Source organism: Stylophora pistillata, chromosome 3 (genome assembly GCF_964205215.1).
Source record: "Stylophora pistillata chromosome 3, jaStyPist1.2, whole genome shotgun sequence".
Taxonomy (NCBI): domain Eukaryota; kingdom Metazoa; phylum Cnidaria; class Anthozoa; order Scleractinia; family Pocilloporidae; genus Stylophora; species Stylophora pistillata.
Window position 1 is genome coordinate 19,757,430 of NC_142521.1, and position 18,238 is coordinate 19,775,667.

At 38.8% G+C, this 18,238-nt stretch overlaps 2 protein-coding genes across 2 annotated transcripts; one reads left to right on the forward strand and one right to left on the reverse strand.

Annotated features, from left to right (window-relative positions):
* The first annotated feature begins 81 nt into the window (after positions 1–81).
* Positions 82–17,430, forward strand: LOC111330691 (HEAT repeat-containing protein 3). Its single transcript, XM_022935595.2, has 16 exons — positions 82–717; positions 1,921–2,093; positions 2,250–2,337; positions 2,551–2,654; positions 3,572–3,681; positions 4,176–4,322; positions 6,696–6,835; positions 7,207–7,282; positions 12,312–12,421; positions 13,124–13,186; positions 13,687–13,769; positions 14,490–14,626; positions 14,918–15,015; positions 15,156–15,299; positions 16,118–16,294; positions 16,551–17,430. Exons 1-16 carry the CDS (start codon positions 583–585, stop codon positions 16,650–16,652), a joined length of 1,887 nt encoding a protein of 628 aa, XP_022791330.1. The 5' UTR covers positions 82–582; the 3' UTR covers positions 16,653–17,430.
* On the reverse strand, positions 8,255–10,789 carry LOC111330692 (uncharacterized). Its single transcript, XM_022935596.2, has one exon. The coding sequence runs from the start codon at positions 10,558–10,560 to the stop codon at positions 8,857–8,859; it is 1,704 nt and encodes a 567-aa protein (XP_022791331.1). The 5' UTR covers positions 10,561–10,789; the 3' UTR covers positions 8,255–8,856.
* Positions 17,431–18,238: the final 808 nt, after the last annotated feature.

The window sequence follows — 18,238 nt, forward strand, 5'->3', positions numbered from 1 at the left end:
GTCCGCTTTTCTAGTAGTGAGCTTGGGTTGCCTATGGCTCCCCTCTCTGCTCCTTAGGGAGCTTTAGGGTGCTCACTGCCACACGTGTAAATTCTTTCGACTTGAATGTTAACACATTTTCACACAATAAAAGCAACCAGGTTATCAAATAGTATTAAATTCATCAGCATGATATTAAATTCTCAGGAAAGGCTGACTGAAAGAGGTTTGTCATCGTAGGTGTTAGGTGAATTCGTGAAATGGCTTGTCTCTTAACGACGGTGCACATCACCCCCGAAAGAAAATTCCTGCGAGTAAAGAGCAAATAAATATCAGTTTGTCTTAAAGTCTGATCCTCTTGGAGAAAGGAAAAGTATGGAAAAGCAAATGTAACTCACGATGGAAAACAGATCGCAAAAACTTTATTAGCGCCAGTCGCGCCAGTCGGGATATCAAAGTTAGTCACACACCGGTTGACGTCTGCGTGTAGTCTGGTCAGAGGCTATACAAACAACAGCACATGGACTTGCGAAACAAAATGGCGGTTTGACGTGACTTTGTTGGAAATTTCAGGCAGCCTTATCCGGTCTTCCGCGAGATATAATGGGAAAGACGAGAGCAAAGAAGCGTTCTTCATATCGATACAGAGCCACTGGTCTTCCAAGTGTTAAAGAGGTGGAAAGTGAAGCCCAAGAGAATGCCGGTGTCGGCGTCAAAACATTACCTCTGGTAGAAAAGGTTAGCTATTATTTCTTACGGGAAAAACTGGTAATTTTGCTAGTTTTCATGGAGAGTTACATGAAGGAAGGTAGAGAAGGAAAATATTGTCAAAAAAAAAAAAGATGGAGCATAATTCCATATAAGAAGTATTTACGTCATGAATATAAACAAATCTTCACATCTGATATGTACTGTAGTTTTGAATGTAAACAATCATCTGATCTAACAGACTGTGTGATAAAAGCGTTATTGATAAATCAGCATTGGCTTTCACTTACTACCTTGTTCACTCATAAAATAAAATAAGTAGTGTTTACAACTTTTGTGATAAAATGCAGCGTAAACAAATGATTTGGAAAGATTTCCATATAACCCTATACATTAATTATGCTTTACATTTCATAAAGCCTAAATATAAAGGTTACTCTGCAACACTCTATGCATAATTAATGTATGAGGTTATATGGAAATCTTGCAAATGAATTTGACCTTCATAGTGAAGATGAACTCAATTTTACCTATCAATTCAAGAAAAAAGTCATCTAGGTTTTAGATGCTGTGCTTTGGTTAAAAACAAAACATATTTTAGAAGAGTGTAGCTTAAGTTTTCAAGGACAAAGCAAAGGAGTTTCTGAAGGGGTGTGTCATCCCCTTTTTCTTTAGGAAAAGTGATGTCCAATATTTGTATTGGGTGATAACATAATGTCAAGTGCAATTTGGTGTTAATATGCACAACTTAATTTTTGAGACAGCAAAATTACACATGCTGGTAGGGCAGGTGCAATTTGTAGTCTGAAAAATTTTCAAGTGCTTATTGCACCAAATTACACGGGAAATCTTATTACTTGGTAATAATTTACATGAAAACTCATCACAGAAAGTCAAGACAGACAAAATTTTGACAGTGCGCATGCACTATTTGTAATTTACACTTGTGTTACAGCTTTGCACTTATGTTGCTTGAAAAATACACTAATTTTCAGCCAATCAGAAGCACATAATCTTTTCATGTATATTATTAGCTAAAATAAAGTATCCTGAGACACCTTGCAATGCTAGCTAGCACCGTTACAACACTTTTCATTCACTAAAAGTTCCCCACTGATTCAATATAGTGTCTTTGAATCATGACTAGATTTTAAAGTGTTCACCTATTGAAAAACAGGCTTGCTATCAAGGCCACTAGAATAAAATTTTTATTTTTTCTTCTATGCATTACAGCTGACAAGTGCTGTTGCTACTGAACGTGAGTGTGCATGTGCCAGTCTGGCCAATCTTGTATTTGACCATGCAGCCATACCAGCCCTTTTACAGCAGGATATTGTGCGAAGGCTTGGTCCCCTGCTGATTGACGATAATAGAGGTATCCAGGAAGGTGCTGCTGGTACATTGAGGTACAGTATATCTGTCATATTCTCCACTAGACATGCACTCTTAATTAAATGCTATTTTTGAGATTTGAGATTTTGCTAAGTCCATTCTAATTTTATTTGGAGGGGCAGATCTTTTTAAATCTGTTTATAAAAAAATTGTCTTTTGTCTTGATGTAGGAATCTGAGTATTTCTGGTGGTCCTGAGGTATGTATTAAAATGGTAGAACAGGATGTCATGACTCCTCTTACCACATTTGTACAGCAGGTATGTTTGTTAGATATTAAATTACATTATACAATCAAGTTTTTATTTTAATGTGAAGAACATTATTTAATTTTTGTCATCTCAGCCAGTCCCCTTAAATGTACCATGCTTAATTATTGTAAGTGCCTTTCTTTGCATTTCCTTGGATGCACCAAGTCTCACTAATCCTTGTGGACATGGAATGAAAACTGAGTCACATTTTTTTTCTTTCAGTCTCTTGATTCCTTGGGTGCTATTGATGAGACTCTGGGGAGTGAGTTTAAAAGACAGTCTACGAGCTTGGCCATCCAGGCTGTAAGCTTACTATGGAATCTCTGGTGAGCAAAGTTTGTACAACAATCATTGTAGCTTTTATTAGTCACTCAATTTGACAGTCAGATGAATCAAAATTTCTTAACCCCTTTAACCCTCAAGAGTGATTCACTTCTAATTTCTCTTTACATTGTTACTATGGAATCAAACATTAAGGTTATGAGAAAACAGGGAATGATCACCCTCTCAAGAAGCTCTTGAGTATTTGAGTATAATTCAAGGATTTGTACAAGGTACTGGTGCAGAAACAATAGGACATAAGTCCCCTACGAGGTTTAAGTTCCAACAAACCCACCCATCCCACCCCAGGGGAGGACATCCATCTCTCAGTAATCTTGTGCGTGGGAAATTAACGTCTCCTACTCCTAACCCTGCAGGAGATGGGACCTCCATTTATTTGTCCCTGTCCGAGAAGACTAGAATATCTAACCATTTCTTGATGTTATAGAAAGGTAGCATATTCTTCTCAATTATTTTAAGACATTGAGTATTGGTCTGGCCGGGGCTCGAACCCTCGACCTCCCACACAACAGTCCACCACTCTATCCATTGAGCTTCTCTTTGTCAGTATTATAAGAAATGTATGGAAAGCAGTATAGAGAATATGCATATTGATTTTAGGGTTTAAAGGTTTAAGTGTAATTATCAGTATTGTACGTATATGATGAAGAGCATCTACACATTAGCTTTGAATTATTGAAAAAGTAAAAGCATAACTGTGTTGTTTTGTTATTTGAGTTTTAAAATGATTTTAACATTTATTTAAAAAAATCACAGACTAACAACTGTCTTAAAAGTGTATTTGTTGTCTGATACCATTGCTGAGAGAAAGGAAGGTTGCTAAATGTTCAGCTAACAGTCTCCAAGAAATTCCCATGAAACTAACCCCTTGGATATATTTTTTGCTGTTGTTTTTTAATAGCGAAAGCAGTGATGTCGCAGTAGATATTTTAAACAAATGCAGCCTTTTACCTTACCTTATTGCAAGCCTAAAGACTGAAATTTACCCTACAAGTGTTGCAATTCCAGCAGGTAAGTTTCTGTACTGTTATTACTGTGTCCCTACTGATCTGTGTAGGACTGCAGTTTATTCCTAAAGTCCTAAGGGAGATTAAAGTTGAAATTCTCACTTTAATATTAAAAATCCTTTATAACAATTTTTATGAATTGGAAAATGATCAGTTAGGAGAATGACACTTTTTTGTTTTGACTGTTGACTTTTTTTTTCTCCAAGGACACAATGTATTGAGTACTTTTCTACTACAGCTTCTTTATTCTGTCTTATTTACTTGTTAAGTAAATTTGGTCTAATTTAGGATAGCACTTGCAAGCTGATAAGCAAGCCTTTTCTTGGTACCTGTTTTCTAGATACTGTACAGGTATTGTTAAGAGAATTTACATTTTGATCACATTTGGAAATTGAAGCATAAATAAATGGCTAACTGTGTATGACTGATACACAAGTATGCTGTATGCAATGCTACTTTAAAAGTAACAATATGTTAAAATCTGATTTTTCTTATTAGCTCAATGCCTTCATACTGTCACTGAAGACAATTCTGTTGCTGCTCACTGCCTTTGTGGTTCAAGTGACCTCATGAAGACTCTTGAAAAGTCACTCATGGCTGATGGGTCTTCTAGCGACATGCTTCTGTTAAAAGTCCTGACTGCAGGTATGTTTTCTGATAATAGAGTTGAATTGCAATATTTTTTAGATGATTTCAAACTCATGGCATCATATTTTGAAAATCGCCAAGCAAGAGTGAAGCTAGGGAACACAACAAGCGGATGGAGGAAGGTGGTAAGAGGGTGCCCTCAAGGCTCTTCTCTTGGGCCTTTGATGTGGAATCTTTATCAGAATGATCCGACTTATGTAATGAAGTCGAATATCTCCATGTATGCAGATGATCACCAGTTTTTTTAATCCAAACAAGATTACAGGAGAGTGCAGTTGCAGCAACAAGTTGGTATAAAGAGAACTGTTTACAGGGAAACTTTACCAAATATGGTAGCATGCTCATTAGCAAGCAAAAAGATGCCAATATCAATATTGACATAGACGGTAATAGAGTTTCCCACTATCAGATCATTAAATTATTAGGTATAGGCATTGATTCTCAATTGACTTTTAATGTCCATATAAGTGAGATTTGCTCAAAAGCTTGTCAGAGAGTGGGAGTAATGACAAGGTTGCACAACTTGATACCAACCACTACTAAGCTGCAGCCGTATAAGGCTGCAGTCTTGCCCTATTTGACTTACTGCAGTACTGTATGGCACTTTTGTAGGGGAAGTGATGCAAGAAAAGTGGAGCATGTCCAGGAGAGGGGTCTTAGGGCAGTTTTCCGTGACTGGAATGCTAACTATAGGCAGTTGTTAGAATGGGCTAAATTGCCCACCCTAGTGAACTGTAGATTAAAAGATATAGTGACCATCATGTATAATGTAAAATTTAAAGTGCACCTACACCCAAAAAATTTTTTTCGCTTAACGAAGTAAGCTTATTTTTTTTAGTATTTCTGCGCAAAAATTTTTTTATTTGCTCAAATCTTCAATTTTCTATGCCCAGTCAAAATACGGAAAATCGGCCGCCATCTTGCCCCACGACCGAGTTTAAAGAGGAATGGCTCTAGTGGGTAATGTGACGTCAAATCGAGAACACGAAAGTCTGCTTTTCACACATTTTCACTTGTTTGGGAAGGTTGTAGTCGATAATTGTCCGAAAATATGCCGACTAAGTGTGTTGTAGAAGGATGTAGCAACGTGCGAAATTTGCAAGAGGGTATCGCGCTCCATACCATCTTCATACAACACACCTAGTCGGCATATTTCGGACGATATCGACGACAATCTTCCCAAACAAGTGAAAATGTGTGAGATGCGGACTTTCGTGTTCTCGATTTGACGTCACATTACCCGCTAGAGCCATTCTTCTTTAAACTTGGTCGTGGGGCAAGATGGCGGCCGATTTTCCGTATTTTGACTGGGCATAGAAAATTGAAGATTTGAGCAAATAAAAAAATTTTTGCGCAGAAATACTCAAAAAAATAAGCTTACTTCGTTAAGCGAAAAAATTTTTTTGAGTGTAGGTGCACTTTAAGCTAGCACCAAGCTATATACAAGATTTATTTTCAGCAAATCACACAGTGTATAACTTAAGAGTTAAAGAATTTACTATTCCAAGATTTAGCTCCATTAATTATGGCAGGCATTCCCTTAGGTATTTAGGACCTGTGGTATGGGCTAAGCTACCTTCCCGTATTAGGACGTTGAATTCACTAGCAGGCTTTAAGAGGGCAGTTAGAGGAATGGACTTGGAAATGTTAATGGATGATGGTGGCTGTGTGGGCTGCTTGGTTTGCAGTGCATGATTCTTAGTTACATCTTAGTTAGGCTCAGACTATTCCTCCCCCCCCCTCTCCCCATGTCTTAAGGTCCCCTAGCCTAATTCTGCTGACCACAAATTTTTATGCTATTTATTCATATATTTTATGCTATTTTATCGTATATTAGTACTTAGTTATTTATTATTTTATTTAAATTATCTTGTTGTGTCCTTACTTAGTGGTTTTATTACTGCTATTTTTATAACTGACACATGAATAAAAAAAAGTTCATCATTGGATGGGTGGTCATTATGCATTGGAAATCAGAGGATTCCCTATCTACCATACAGCATATTCCAGATGGCTAAATTTTAATAGCCTAAGCTAATTTTTTTCGAAAAAAAAGGGACTTTTATCTTGTTGCTTTACACAACCACTCTCAATCTTGTAAATTTGATAACAAGACTATTTTTAAAATGGTGAACTGTGAAAATCAATCATTTGTCAACTATTTGCTGGGCAAAATAGTAATATACCTGTACTAACATTGCAAGGGATGATTACCCATCAGTTACTTCTGGGAGTTAAAATTTTTTTCAGTCATTTCTTTAACTTGAACCTTTTGTTGAAATAACTACCACTGATTGTAATGTAAATACCAGTAATTGTACCTCAGTCACAAGCATTCGTTAACTCATCAGATGTTTTATGATCATGCAGGTGTGTTGTATAACATCCGCTACAGTATTCCACCAGACAGTTTTAATGAGCTCCTTCAGGCCCTTGTCAAAGTCTTGGCCCAAGTTCTTGATGTGAATTGTTTTGATGTCATAAATAAACTGCTTCCAGAGCCTACCAAGGTAAGTACAAATTACTGGTTTGTTCATATTGAATTTCATGGGAGATTTTTTTTTTTTTGACAATGAGTTGTACCTTAGTCACTTCTGATGTTAAAGTCTGATGCCTTGCCAATTGAGCTAACCCTTTATGCCCTACCATCAGTATGCATATTCTCCATACTGTTCTCTATACATTTCATAGGGTGCTGGCAAGGAGAATATGTTTAACAATCAAGAGCTTCGTTAGTTGGTGATCATTTCCTTTACTCTTGTGACCTAAATGTTTGATTCAGGGGTGATATTGTAAGGAGAAATTAGATGTTAGTTGCTCTTGGGGATCAAAGGGTGACAGGAAAAAAATCTATTTCTTGATTAGTTGGTTTCTTTGTTAGATTGAAGATGTCCAAATGCTGTTGAATGCTCAGCAACTTGCCTTAGAAATTCTCTCAAACATGTGCTGCCCTGAGGGTAGGTTTTAACTTGATATGCAATTATTTCTAAAATCACATCATTGAATAAAATCTTGCACTCTGATTGGCTAACAAGAAAGATATTTAGCCTGGAGTTGCTATTTGAAAATGAGTCTAAGGGATATTTTTTTGCATTTCTTGTTGTGTGCTAAGTATAAAAACACAATATTCCTATTGCTGTTTTCTTTTTTTCTAATTTTTATTAAATTATGTGATTCAAGGAAAATCTATCACCTGTCTCGTGAATTCTGCATCAAATTACACTTTCAAACTGATATCACAATTATCCCTGGGCAGTTCGTGCAATATCAGTTCATGTGTACAATTTATAATGGTAACTGAACTGAGTGGATCAGTGCAATTTGGGCTGAAATCATACGCGTGATTTCAAAATTGAAGCACAGCGCAAGTTCGATTTGAAAACACAAGTATGATTACAGACCAAAATTGCACGACACAGGGTTCAATTACCACTTTATTATGTCCATTTTGAAATCGCCCAAATACAGGTCAGTTCAAAAATTTTATTGATGCAGTACTGAGCTGGTTTTTAAATAAAAGCAGAATTGGAAACGCTTTTACGTCTTATTTTGTATACAAAATAGAAAGACTTTGATGTCATGTGTCAAAAACTCAGTCAAGCGTAAAATGATGCAATTTAGAGCAAAAAATGGTGCAACTCATGAATAATTTGCACCAGTTAGAGCCAATTAGATTACAGGGACCACCAGTGATTTCAAAATGGATGTAATAAAACATGGAATTCCTTTGTCAGGTAGTAAATTTTTCTATAAAATATTGATTGGTTTATATATCTGAAGTTTGTCTCAGAGTATATGGATAGCATATCAAAAGACATGCCATTCCATTTGGTGTCTTTAATAGGCAGGGGGTGGTAGCTGGGTAAGGCTGTCAATGGGTAGGGGTGAGGGATGAGGGCAACAACATGCAAATTACTGACTCTTCTGGCTCACCAAGTGTTTGTTTATTGTAGAAAATATAACAAAAAGACTTGCATTGCAATACTATCCACACTAATGCAATTGTACCAAATGTATATGTTGTAGTTGGAATGTTGACTGGAAACTTATTGGGAAAAAAAAAGAAAAAAAAATCCCCCCAGCAAAACTGTAGAAGTAAGTAATTGAAAATTTACGCTAACCCTGGGTTAGGTTAATGGTGTTTTGAACAACCTGGCCTTGTTGTAAAAAATTTTTAAACCAATGAAAAAATCTGAAGCAATTACATATGCAATGTGTATCAACCTGCAAAGGGGTTTTTGACAAATTCTTTTAACTAACCATTTTTTTAATTGTGTGTTAAACATTCACATAGTAATTCAAGTGAAGATACCAAACTCAGTTATGTTGTCATGTTACCTAAACTCACTTATATATCTATACTTCAAAAGCCTCTAAAAATAATTATGTGAAAAACTCAGTGTAAAAATTGGGAACTAAATATTTTTCTAAATGTTTTGAATTAAACTTATCTCTCTCCCCCCCCCTCCCCACCCTCCCCCCCCCACCACCTCAAAGATAAAAAAAATGGAAAGAGTGTGATTGTAGAGCATCATATCAGTGAGGGAATGTATGGAGTCAGGTTCACCCACACATCTCTTCCTTTCATAACATTTAACAACTGCTGATGCTCAAGGCCATTATGAGGAATACTGAAAGAGTGTCCATCAGGACACACAGGTTTGGCATAATGCCCTGTCATGACACTTGTCGCCCAGATGCTGGCATTTTTATTTGATTGACAAGCAAACAGATGATTTTCTTGACAGCCGCACAGATGCCATCTTTCGGTCCTCCCTCCCAGCACTACGCAGGATGTGTCTGTGAGGGGCTGGGATGGTTCACCTTCAGCCCATGTGAACACAGCTGTGGCAAGCATGGTAGGGTTGACTTGATCTGCAGAGGGATAGGTCACTCCACACTTCATGTACCTAGAAAAGTCCAGGATTACACCTGTTTCTTTGGGGCCGTTCCAAAAGAAAAGGTATTCTGTACTGTCGCAGTACACTCTGGAGGGCTTATCGGGATTGATAGCTGAACAGTTAGGTCTGGCAGTGAAGGAGTTTTTTGTCTGTTCAATCCAGTATCCGGGAAAAATGTACTCGCCGCCATGTTCGTCCCCAAATCCAGCCAAGACAATAGTTTTGTTGATTTCTCTCAGCTCTTTCATGGTCGGCCACCTGCCTTGAAAATATTTCTTGCACTCAGAGGGTGTTAGTACTTTATCTCCCAGATATTCGGCTATTGGACCATTGATCAACTGGTCATGGCCTTGGGTGTGACTGGCGCCATCTTCAAAGTAGATACGAATGACTTCCTGGGAATTTTCCGGTTGATGCACCCACTGGCCAATTTCCTTTATGCCGTCCTTAAATTCCCTGTCCCACGGTGCACAGCCCCGGTATGCCTTCTTGTCATCGTGACTCATCAACATCTTTTCGAAGCACCACCATGGATCGACTTCAATACCCCGCACCCCCATGTTGAGTAAATCTGTAAAACTGAACTCTTGATTAGCTAAATCCAAACAAAGATGTTGGTAGGGGGGTGGCCAGGGGCACCAGTCTGCATAACCATATCCATCGGCTCGGTCATTGAAGGCATTGTGTGCGGAAACCATTTGAATCTGATCAAAAGGCTGGTTGATTTGAATCTCTCTTTGCGTTTTGAGAGCAAATGCAAGCCAGGGCGAAATACGAGCTGTCCCTTTATCACACCTGCCGTGATGACGGCAGGTACAATTTGCAAGTTTGCTTAGTTGGTCGCATTCTTCTTCATACGGTCGAATCTTTGTGAATTCGCCAAAATTTAAGTTGCTCCAGTTTGAGTTTTCCTCTGCATGCGAATGATTGGAGATTTGAACCTCAAAGAAGGCCTCTGTAAGAAATTTGTCGCCTTCTAAAACCAGAACATGAAACCAGTAGTGCGTGCCTTGACCTAGCTCTTTCAAATCGAGGATCTGTCGAAGTCGGAAGATTCTGTTTGAATTCTCGCTGTAATGCTCGACAGCGATTTCAGCCGCTTTGGCCAAAGCGAACAATGTCCTCGGTTTGTGGAGATACTGCTTCAAGGGACTAGATATGGTGGGCCGGGCGAAATAATTCACGTACTCTTCAACTTCTTTATCCGTTGCATCTTGATTATCGAGGAACCGAACTGGCTTGCATTGGTCATTTGAGGAAGAGTATACGTTTGTGAGAATCACTATAGCTGTGAAAAGGAAGAGGAGTCTATAACAGAATTTCTCCATTACCATTTGTCGATCATCCGGAAATTTGAGTTTGATGTACTTTCGGTTTGAGGGGGAACTGATCCTGGTGTGACTTCCTCGAGGAATGCGAACACAAAAGTAACGCAACTTTTAACCTAAAAATAAACGTCACTGTCTGGGTAATTTTCACGGCTCATTTCCTGAGCGGAAATTTTACCCTTTAAGTATATGTATTTTATTACCAATAAAAGAACACACAAGTCTTCATTTGACCGGGTCTTAACACTATTGGTTACGTAACCCTTTAATTCCCGTAAGTGATTGACATGTAACTTCTCCCTATAATATCCACACAATATCCTACAAACTTGTAATGAGAATACCTTAAACATAAAGGTAGAAGTTGTTATCTTGATTGAACAATGAATTCTCGTTACTGAGTTGGAAGGAAATGTAAAGCAGATAATGAGAAGAATTGATAATCAGATCTGGAGAAATAAATGGTAAACTCAATCGGTTATAGCATCGTAACAGCATCACGAGATCACACGTTCAAATCCAGTTAAATTGCCAAATTTTTTTTGTTAGGCTCCTTGCAGTTGCGAAATTTTTCATTTCATTACGTAACGTAATGAAACAAACCCACTGTTTATAGAATAGTATGAAAAACGAAACAAATCAAAACGAACCGAGACAGCAATGAAGGGCTAAAGGCTTGCCAGTTAATTTCGCTTTCTTTGATTTCTCGCCTTTTATTTCAAACCAGAGCCTTTACATGACAATGGAGACCAGAGGCGCCAAGCTTGATTTTCAGTTTCGTCTCGGTTGGGTGGAAATATTCACAATTAAATGTGGCCGCGTATTTACATAATATTTTATAAGCCGTGCAATGTTTTACGTGCCGGCAGATGAAGCACAACAGTTTCTTTCACGACACTTCTGTAACTTAACGAAGGAGATTAGTGTTCGAAGATGGGAGTAGACCTGTTGCGTCACGCAATCGGCAGTTCTTTATTTGGTAACTCGTTCGAGAGGTTCCAACTACGGTCAGAAAGTTAAAAAAGGAGAGAACTATACAAGCATTTCATTCCGGGAAAATTTACGATAATGGCACTATCATAACGGCTAAATGCAACGCTAGAGAATGGTGAAGAATTATACGTTTTGACACAACATGTCAAAAAGCTGGGTTTCTGGTCATTTCTATTTACCTGGAGACGGAAGTATTTCGATGGAGCCGGGAGGCAAAGGGGTACAAAAGTACGGGGGGTGAGAAAACGTGGTACGGGAAGTGGGAGGCTGGGACCCCCTCTCTCCCCCTCCCTACATTGTATTTCGGGTCGTTGCTACGGAGTAGCCATTCAAGAGACGTAACAACTATAAGCATCTGTCGACACCTTTGAGTGAAGAACGTGGAGCGGACTGCCTTTTATATGCACATCGTAGCTTAAAAATATAAACTTTTGTCATACTTGTTTCCTCTATCGCACAGCTTGTATTTTTACTCAACTTTTGTTTTATTTCTTACTTCTTTAGTGTCCTCAACTGGCAGTCATGATTCTTAGATATAGTTCTTATCAGATAGTCATATTGATTACTGTATGTTCCTTCAGTTCGGCGTATTAGAAAGAAAAAACACACGTACGCACGCACACAACGTAAACCAAGTCAGTGGTTTAATTCTGGGTCAAGCGATTACGGTTATCATGCCGCTGGCCATAGGTTTCAAAGTTTACTTTTTCAATCTGGCCCTTTCTATTCGTAAATTATTGCGGAACATATTTTACTCCTTGTAGATTCTAATGACGATGAATGGGAAGATGTGGATGACTGTGTCAGCTTGGACTCGGCTGATGAAGAAGAAGAAGAAGGACTACAAGAGACAGCTCAATATGATGTCGATATGGTTAGATTTTATCCTTATGTTTGTGTTGGGCAGGGTGGGGTAGGGTCGGGGGGGGGGAATAGTTCTTTCTCTGGCCAAAACAGGTGCGTGCGTGGGTCTCAGCTAGGAACCTGTCATTATTCATCGCTGGGGGAGGGGGTGGGTAGGAGGATTTTGGTTGTGTCGCAATATAAAATTTACCTGACCTCCACCTTAAAGGCTCTGTAGTATTCTAGTAACCCCCCCCGTTGGCAGTCAATTGGCTATAGTCCCCCCTTTATACTCTGTTAGCGACGGCTGACCCCCCTCCGTGCCCCTGCAAGCCATGCGATCCCCGCAAAATCCTCCTATTCAGTGACATTATGCGGTGTTCATCAGGTATAAGGGGGTGAGAAATGGGAGGGGGGTGACTTGGGGGGGGGGGGCAAGACTTGAACTAGAAATGACAAAAAGAACACGTTTCGAAACAATTTGACGATGAAATGTAATTTATTTTATTACAAGAGAAATTGCCGAAGTTTAAGCAAGAGTATGTCTTTTGGAGAACCGTGGGCGTTGCGCTTGAGAATGTTAGGTTTTTGTGATGTGCCCTAATGATCATCGAGAAACTGTGGGAATTTTTCTCAGCTAAACTGGGCAGAGAAGAAAGCTTAGCCGCTGTGTGGTAACTTTTAAAAATATGCTTCACATTTCTGTATTAGGAGTATTTTTGTTTCTTTGTAGAATCCAGAGAGTTTATCCACGGAAATGATCAACGCGATTGTTACGCGAGAAGTTCCAAAAAGGGTAAGCTGAATCATTAGTCATAATAACAGGTCTACCTTAGGAACAAGTTTTCTGTTAATACTTGATTTTGAAGCAGTTCAACTGGACACGGCAATATGATTAGGACAGTAATTGTGATCGAAGATCTACATAGTACCGGTATGTCAAGGGCCGTCAATTCAGAAAAAAGTAAGAACTTCATGGAGTTTGCCTCGGATGGCCTTATCTTTTGACTGAATTTGCTGCTAGTGATGCAGCATTATCGTCAGCTGTTCCCATGTCCTGCTCTTATGGGGAAAGGGTTACAAAAGCGACGAGCAGGGTTGAGGGTTTTTTAAAACTTTATTCTAGAGTAGAGCCATTTTCAATTGAGTATCGATAGGAATATGGAAATAAATTGGTTTTTCCCACTTCGCTCTTTGATTTAATGACGAAAAACTGGCGTCATCCTCTCGACCAATCAGGTGCGAAACTGAAAACAATCGCTACTTTCTCACTTGATGATGTAATTTTGTCGTCAGGTTCTTTCTAAGTGTTCATTTGGTGAAGCAACTGTGTATGAAGCTTTGAGTGCTCACGCTGACGGAGAGAAGCTGCTCCACATGTAAGACCCTTAACTCTTGCACTCTCAGGAGTGACCAAGACAGAAATTCTCCTTACATTTATAAATACAATGTCAAGCAGACAAGTGATGAGAGTAAAGAAAAAATATCAATTAGGAGATGTGTTGATCCAGTACCAACATCATAAGAATTGTATCACAGACAGTAACGAGAATTTCTAATGATATTTTGGGAGTGGAAGGGTTAATTTACTGATGTTAAGTGATTTGTAGTGATACAACTACAAATAGGCCCACGCCTTTGTCTTAGAGCGAATGAGAAATTCGTTATTACGTAGCATCTTTATGCGTTTGCTTGTCGTCAAATCTCAACGCAGAAGCCTTGAGCCGATTCCGTACTCACAATGACATCGTCTCGCTTTTCTTTTAAAGAACCAGTAGCGGAAGCCAAAGGTTTGATTATTTTCATCCAAACGTCGTGAAAGAAAAAGCCATTTTACAGTTTGTTCAAGCTTAAACAGGCGTGTCGAGGCGTGAAATCGTCGTTCAAAGTTTGTTAAATTTAATTGAGAAGGGAAATTTAGTAGCATACTGTTATCATTCACTTTCGTCTCAAAACGCTCTCGTGTACTTCAATCAGACAGAATTAATTTCATAATTTTGTAGGGGGCGCGAAATTTAAAAATTGAATCTGTTTAGAACCAATTTCGGCAGAATCTCTGGTTCCAGGTTAAACTTTCTGTGTTAACCTTTCCTTTCCAGACTAAGCACAGTACAAGCAAGGGCATTGATTTGCCTTAACAATATTGTGTCAGCCTTGGATACCGATCTACTGGGAGGAGATGAAGCACTGGGACAGCTTTGGAATTCGCTTTTTTCTCTGACGTTTGCGGCGGACAGTAAGTACAAAAAAAGAACAATGCTGTCAATTGTGCGATTAAAGAATCGGTCAAAAGCAAGCCTTTGGGCAAGCTTCCTTATATTTTTTCGGGTATATTAGAAAGAAATTAGCAAACGTTCGGCTATGTGATCAAAACTTAGTATCAAAACTCAAATTTTGTCTTAAATTATCACCAAATAACCACTTCTGTCTTAAAATAACTGTCTTAGCAACTCCAGTCTCGGCATTCTTAGTAGAAGTACATTCTTCCCTTGACATCTTCCATATTTCCTTCCTCCCTCCATTCTAGCCAAAGTGTTTGTTTCCCACGAGGAAGACTTCCTAGAAGCCGCCACAGGAGTCCTTCGATCAATAATGGATAAAATGTCCTCTGTACAAGAGCCGCAAGTGAGTACTGGGTGATGATTGCCGTGCTGATACCCCCCTCCCTGAGTGAGGTTCGTGGGTACTCCCCCTCCCTCAGTTACGCCCTTAGACTTTGATAATCCTACAACTGGTTGACTGTCTTGTTCTCGTATCTCTCCAAGTGCATCACAGCTGAACACGTGACAACGTTGTGTAGAATCACGGCTGATACGTCGTGTGAAGCCGCCAAGGTCAAACTGCTAAGCATCCTGGGATTCATTGGCAAGATGGCCGCCAAAAGGGACAACACTCTCGAGGTTCTAAAGGTATATTAGGTTTTCAACTTCAGTTATCATTTTGAGCGTTTGGAGTATTCGGTATATTGTGCGAAAAAGTTTTGTTAACATGTAGCTGTTGATATCTTACCCCAAAAACAATTCAAACGAGCGGGTTATCTAAAGCAGAAGGTGCTAAATCATCTAAATAATCTCTCTAAAATACCATGTACCAACCCACCTTCAAACATTATACCTCGTAATTAGTGTTTGATTGATTGATTGATAACTTTGTTTATACATGGTTACAAATTCCTTCAGCATAATTTTTAAGAAAAAAAATCTAATTCTGCTTAGCTATTAATTAAACTGGAAAGAGTACCATATAACCCCATACAGTAATTATGCATTCCACTCCTTTGTCTTTCACGACAAAACTTTAAAAACAAAGTCTACTAGTCTGAATGCATAATTAATGTATGGGGTTATATGGTACTCTTGCCATTAAACTTATAAAAGAAGATAAAACCTATCATATCCCAAGGCTGCGTTTTAAGGATGCCTTGTCTCATTCGAAGCTGGGGTGACGCTGTGTGCACGCAACGGTTTTCAAGAATCAAGGAAATTAAAAATGTCTTTCTTAGGTAAAGAGTGACATATTTCGATTGCAACTCTTTTAAGATTTAATGCATTGCAATCAGATTTTGTTTGAAAAAATCCTTCACGACCTAACTGACTTCACGAGTATCCACTTCTGGGCAATTTACTGTTTCGTAGTTCGTCGATTCAGTCATGTTTGTCTTCCATGTCTTCCTTCTTAATTTCAAATTCTGATTACAAAGTCAATTTGAATGCTGTTGTCCTTTCAGTCCCTTGGTATCGTGTTTCGTGACATCATTGTCGGCGATCACAGTTTATGGTTGATATCTGAAGCATTGGACGCAGTCTTTGATACGTTTGCGGACGGACCGCTTGTCAACACTGCTGCAGATTCCGTTGGTCTTATGGCAAACTTAGTGCAGCTGGTACCAGTCCTTAAGAGTAGGGTAAGGAGCAGTTTGATTGTTTGATCCGAGAATGACCATTTGTGTTAGTTTTTCAGGTGTCAAATGTTAGAGATTTTTTTCAAATTAACGGGAAATTTCAACGAACCCTCAACTCCAAGCCGCTCCAAAAAATGGTGACAACGTCAACATCAACTTAAATTGATAGGAAGTAGCTACTTGAGAGATGTTATTAGGAATCGCAATGGAAAGTGTGCACATTTTCTTGAAAGTTTCCTCTTACTCGTTTCTTCTTTAGATAAAGACCGAACGAAGAACCTTGGGAGACCACTTCCCTGTGATAGATGCTGCGAGGGTAAACCTGACTAGATTCATAAAATACAAACTCAAGGGCCACTAGGATCTTGGTGGCACAGTCAGCTTGCCGGTTGAACGGCGAGGATCACGCACGGATGATATTCGTCCACCTACTTCTCTTTACTGATATCAAGTACCAGTTTAACACGTACAGACATCAAGATCATACATAGTAGCTTTTCCAGTAAAAACTATTAGACTCAAGTTCTAAGGATCGGCAGTCGCGTAAAAATGTCTTCTGAGACAAATTTTTTGAGTCATAATTAAGCTCCAATTGACGAAAAGTCATCATGCGACTGCGACCTAAGATAGAGATAGAGGTTTTGCACAGCAGCCATGTGCATGGCAAGAACAATAGATTATTTTTCCCAGGGGAAAAATTTTCTTATGCAAAATATTTTCATTGTTCCTGCCATGCAACATGACTGCCATGCAAAACCTCTATTGTATTGTTTTGTTTTGTTGTTGTTGCATGAGAAAATAACCAAACAACATTTTTTGTAGGTAAGGAGGAAAGAAAAGTGAATAGAAAACACTGAAAGTTTTTAACATTTTTAATCGTTCTCCGCAATTGAAAGACCTGAAACCTTGGTATTTTAAGACTCTACTAAGTAGAGACGGGTTCTAATGAATTTAGGAAGGGGGTTTTTGAGTTATTTTATGTCTTACGATATAATAAATCCAATATATCGTGCAATTATTCAATATTCTCTTGCTTATTCAAATGACATACGAGATAGAACAATCCAGTACGATCGCTCGTCAAGTGTAGTGAATGTAAATATAATATGAATTCTGCTTAATAAATGCTGAAATATTCATCAGTTCCGTTCGTTTGCGTTACTGGTAAAGATACTTAGAATTTTCGACGGTATTGTTACCCTCTTGTCATCAGATCGCATCACCAGCCTTTAGAAGAATCTTAGGCACTGGTAGTGGGAGGTGGGGGACGGTTACTGTTGTGTCATGATAAAATTGACTTGATCCCCCTCAAGGCTCTAATGTTGTTATGATGCCCTCTCATTGGCAGTCATCTTTGAATAGTCCCTTCTTTATACTGTGTTGGCGAAGACTTATCTCCTCTTCCCCTCCCCCTAAAAATCATATTACCTCCAAACCATCCCCCCCTCCTCCGCCTCACAGGCCAAAAATAATGACTGGTGGTCTCGTGTTTACCGCTTCGAAAATGGAGTCACAAGATTCGGGTAATCAGTAGACGAGGTGGTTTCGGAACTTTCGTGACGCCTTCGGACCCGATCGGGTTCTCTACGAAAACCGTCGTACCTTCAAGGCACGATATACTACACTAACGAAAATTTGCCTTCAGACTATAGGCGGATTCATGCTGACGTTAATTTTTACATTTTTGCTCATTTACATACGGTTTTGAGTAAAGAAGGAAGCATGTTAGATACAAATTGACTTCAGGCGGCTAAAGAGCTTGAACACCTCAGTACATGGTGAAATTTTTTGCTCTTTGGGTGTAATATTCAAGGAGAAATAGTCCATAAAAAACGGCAAAATTTCTGGGTGGCAAAAGCGCCAATGAGCTCATACATTCTATGTAAAATTTTGAGTTTCTAAACCCGTGTTGCACAAAAAGTATTCAATGCATCAGGCTCGTATTCA

Coding starts and splice junctions, on each gene's coding strand:
- LOC111330691 (XM_022935595.2), top strand. CDS start 583: ATGGGAAAGACGAGAGCAAAGAAGCGTTCTTCATATCGATACAGAGCC. Junction 2,094..2,249: donor GGTGCTGCTGGTACATTGAG/GTACAGTATATC, acceptor GTCTTGATGTAG/GAATCTGAGTATTTCTGGTG. Junction 2,338..2,550: donor TTACCACATTTGTACAGCAG/GTATGTTTGTTA, acceptor TTTTTCTTTCAG/TCTCTTGATTCCTTGGGTGC.
- LOC111330692 (XM_022935596.2), bottom strand. CDS start 10,560: ATGGTAATGGAGAAATTCTGTTATAGACTCCTCTTCCTTTTCACAGCT.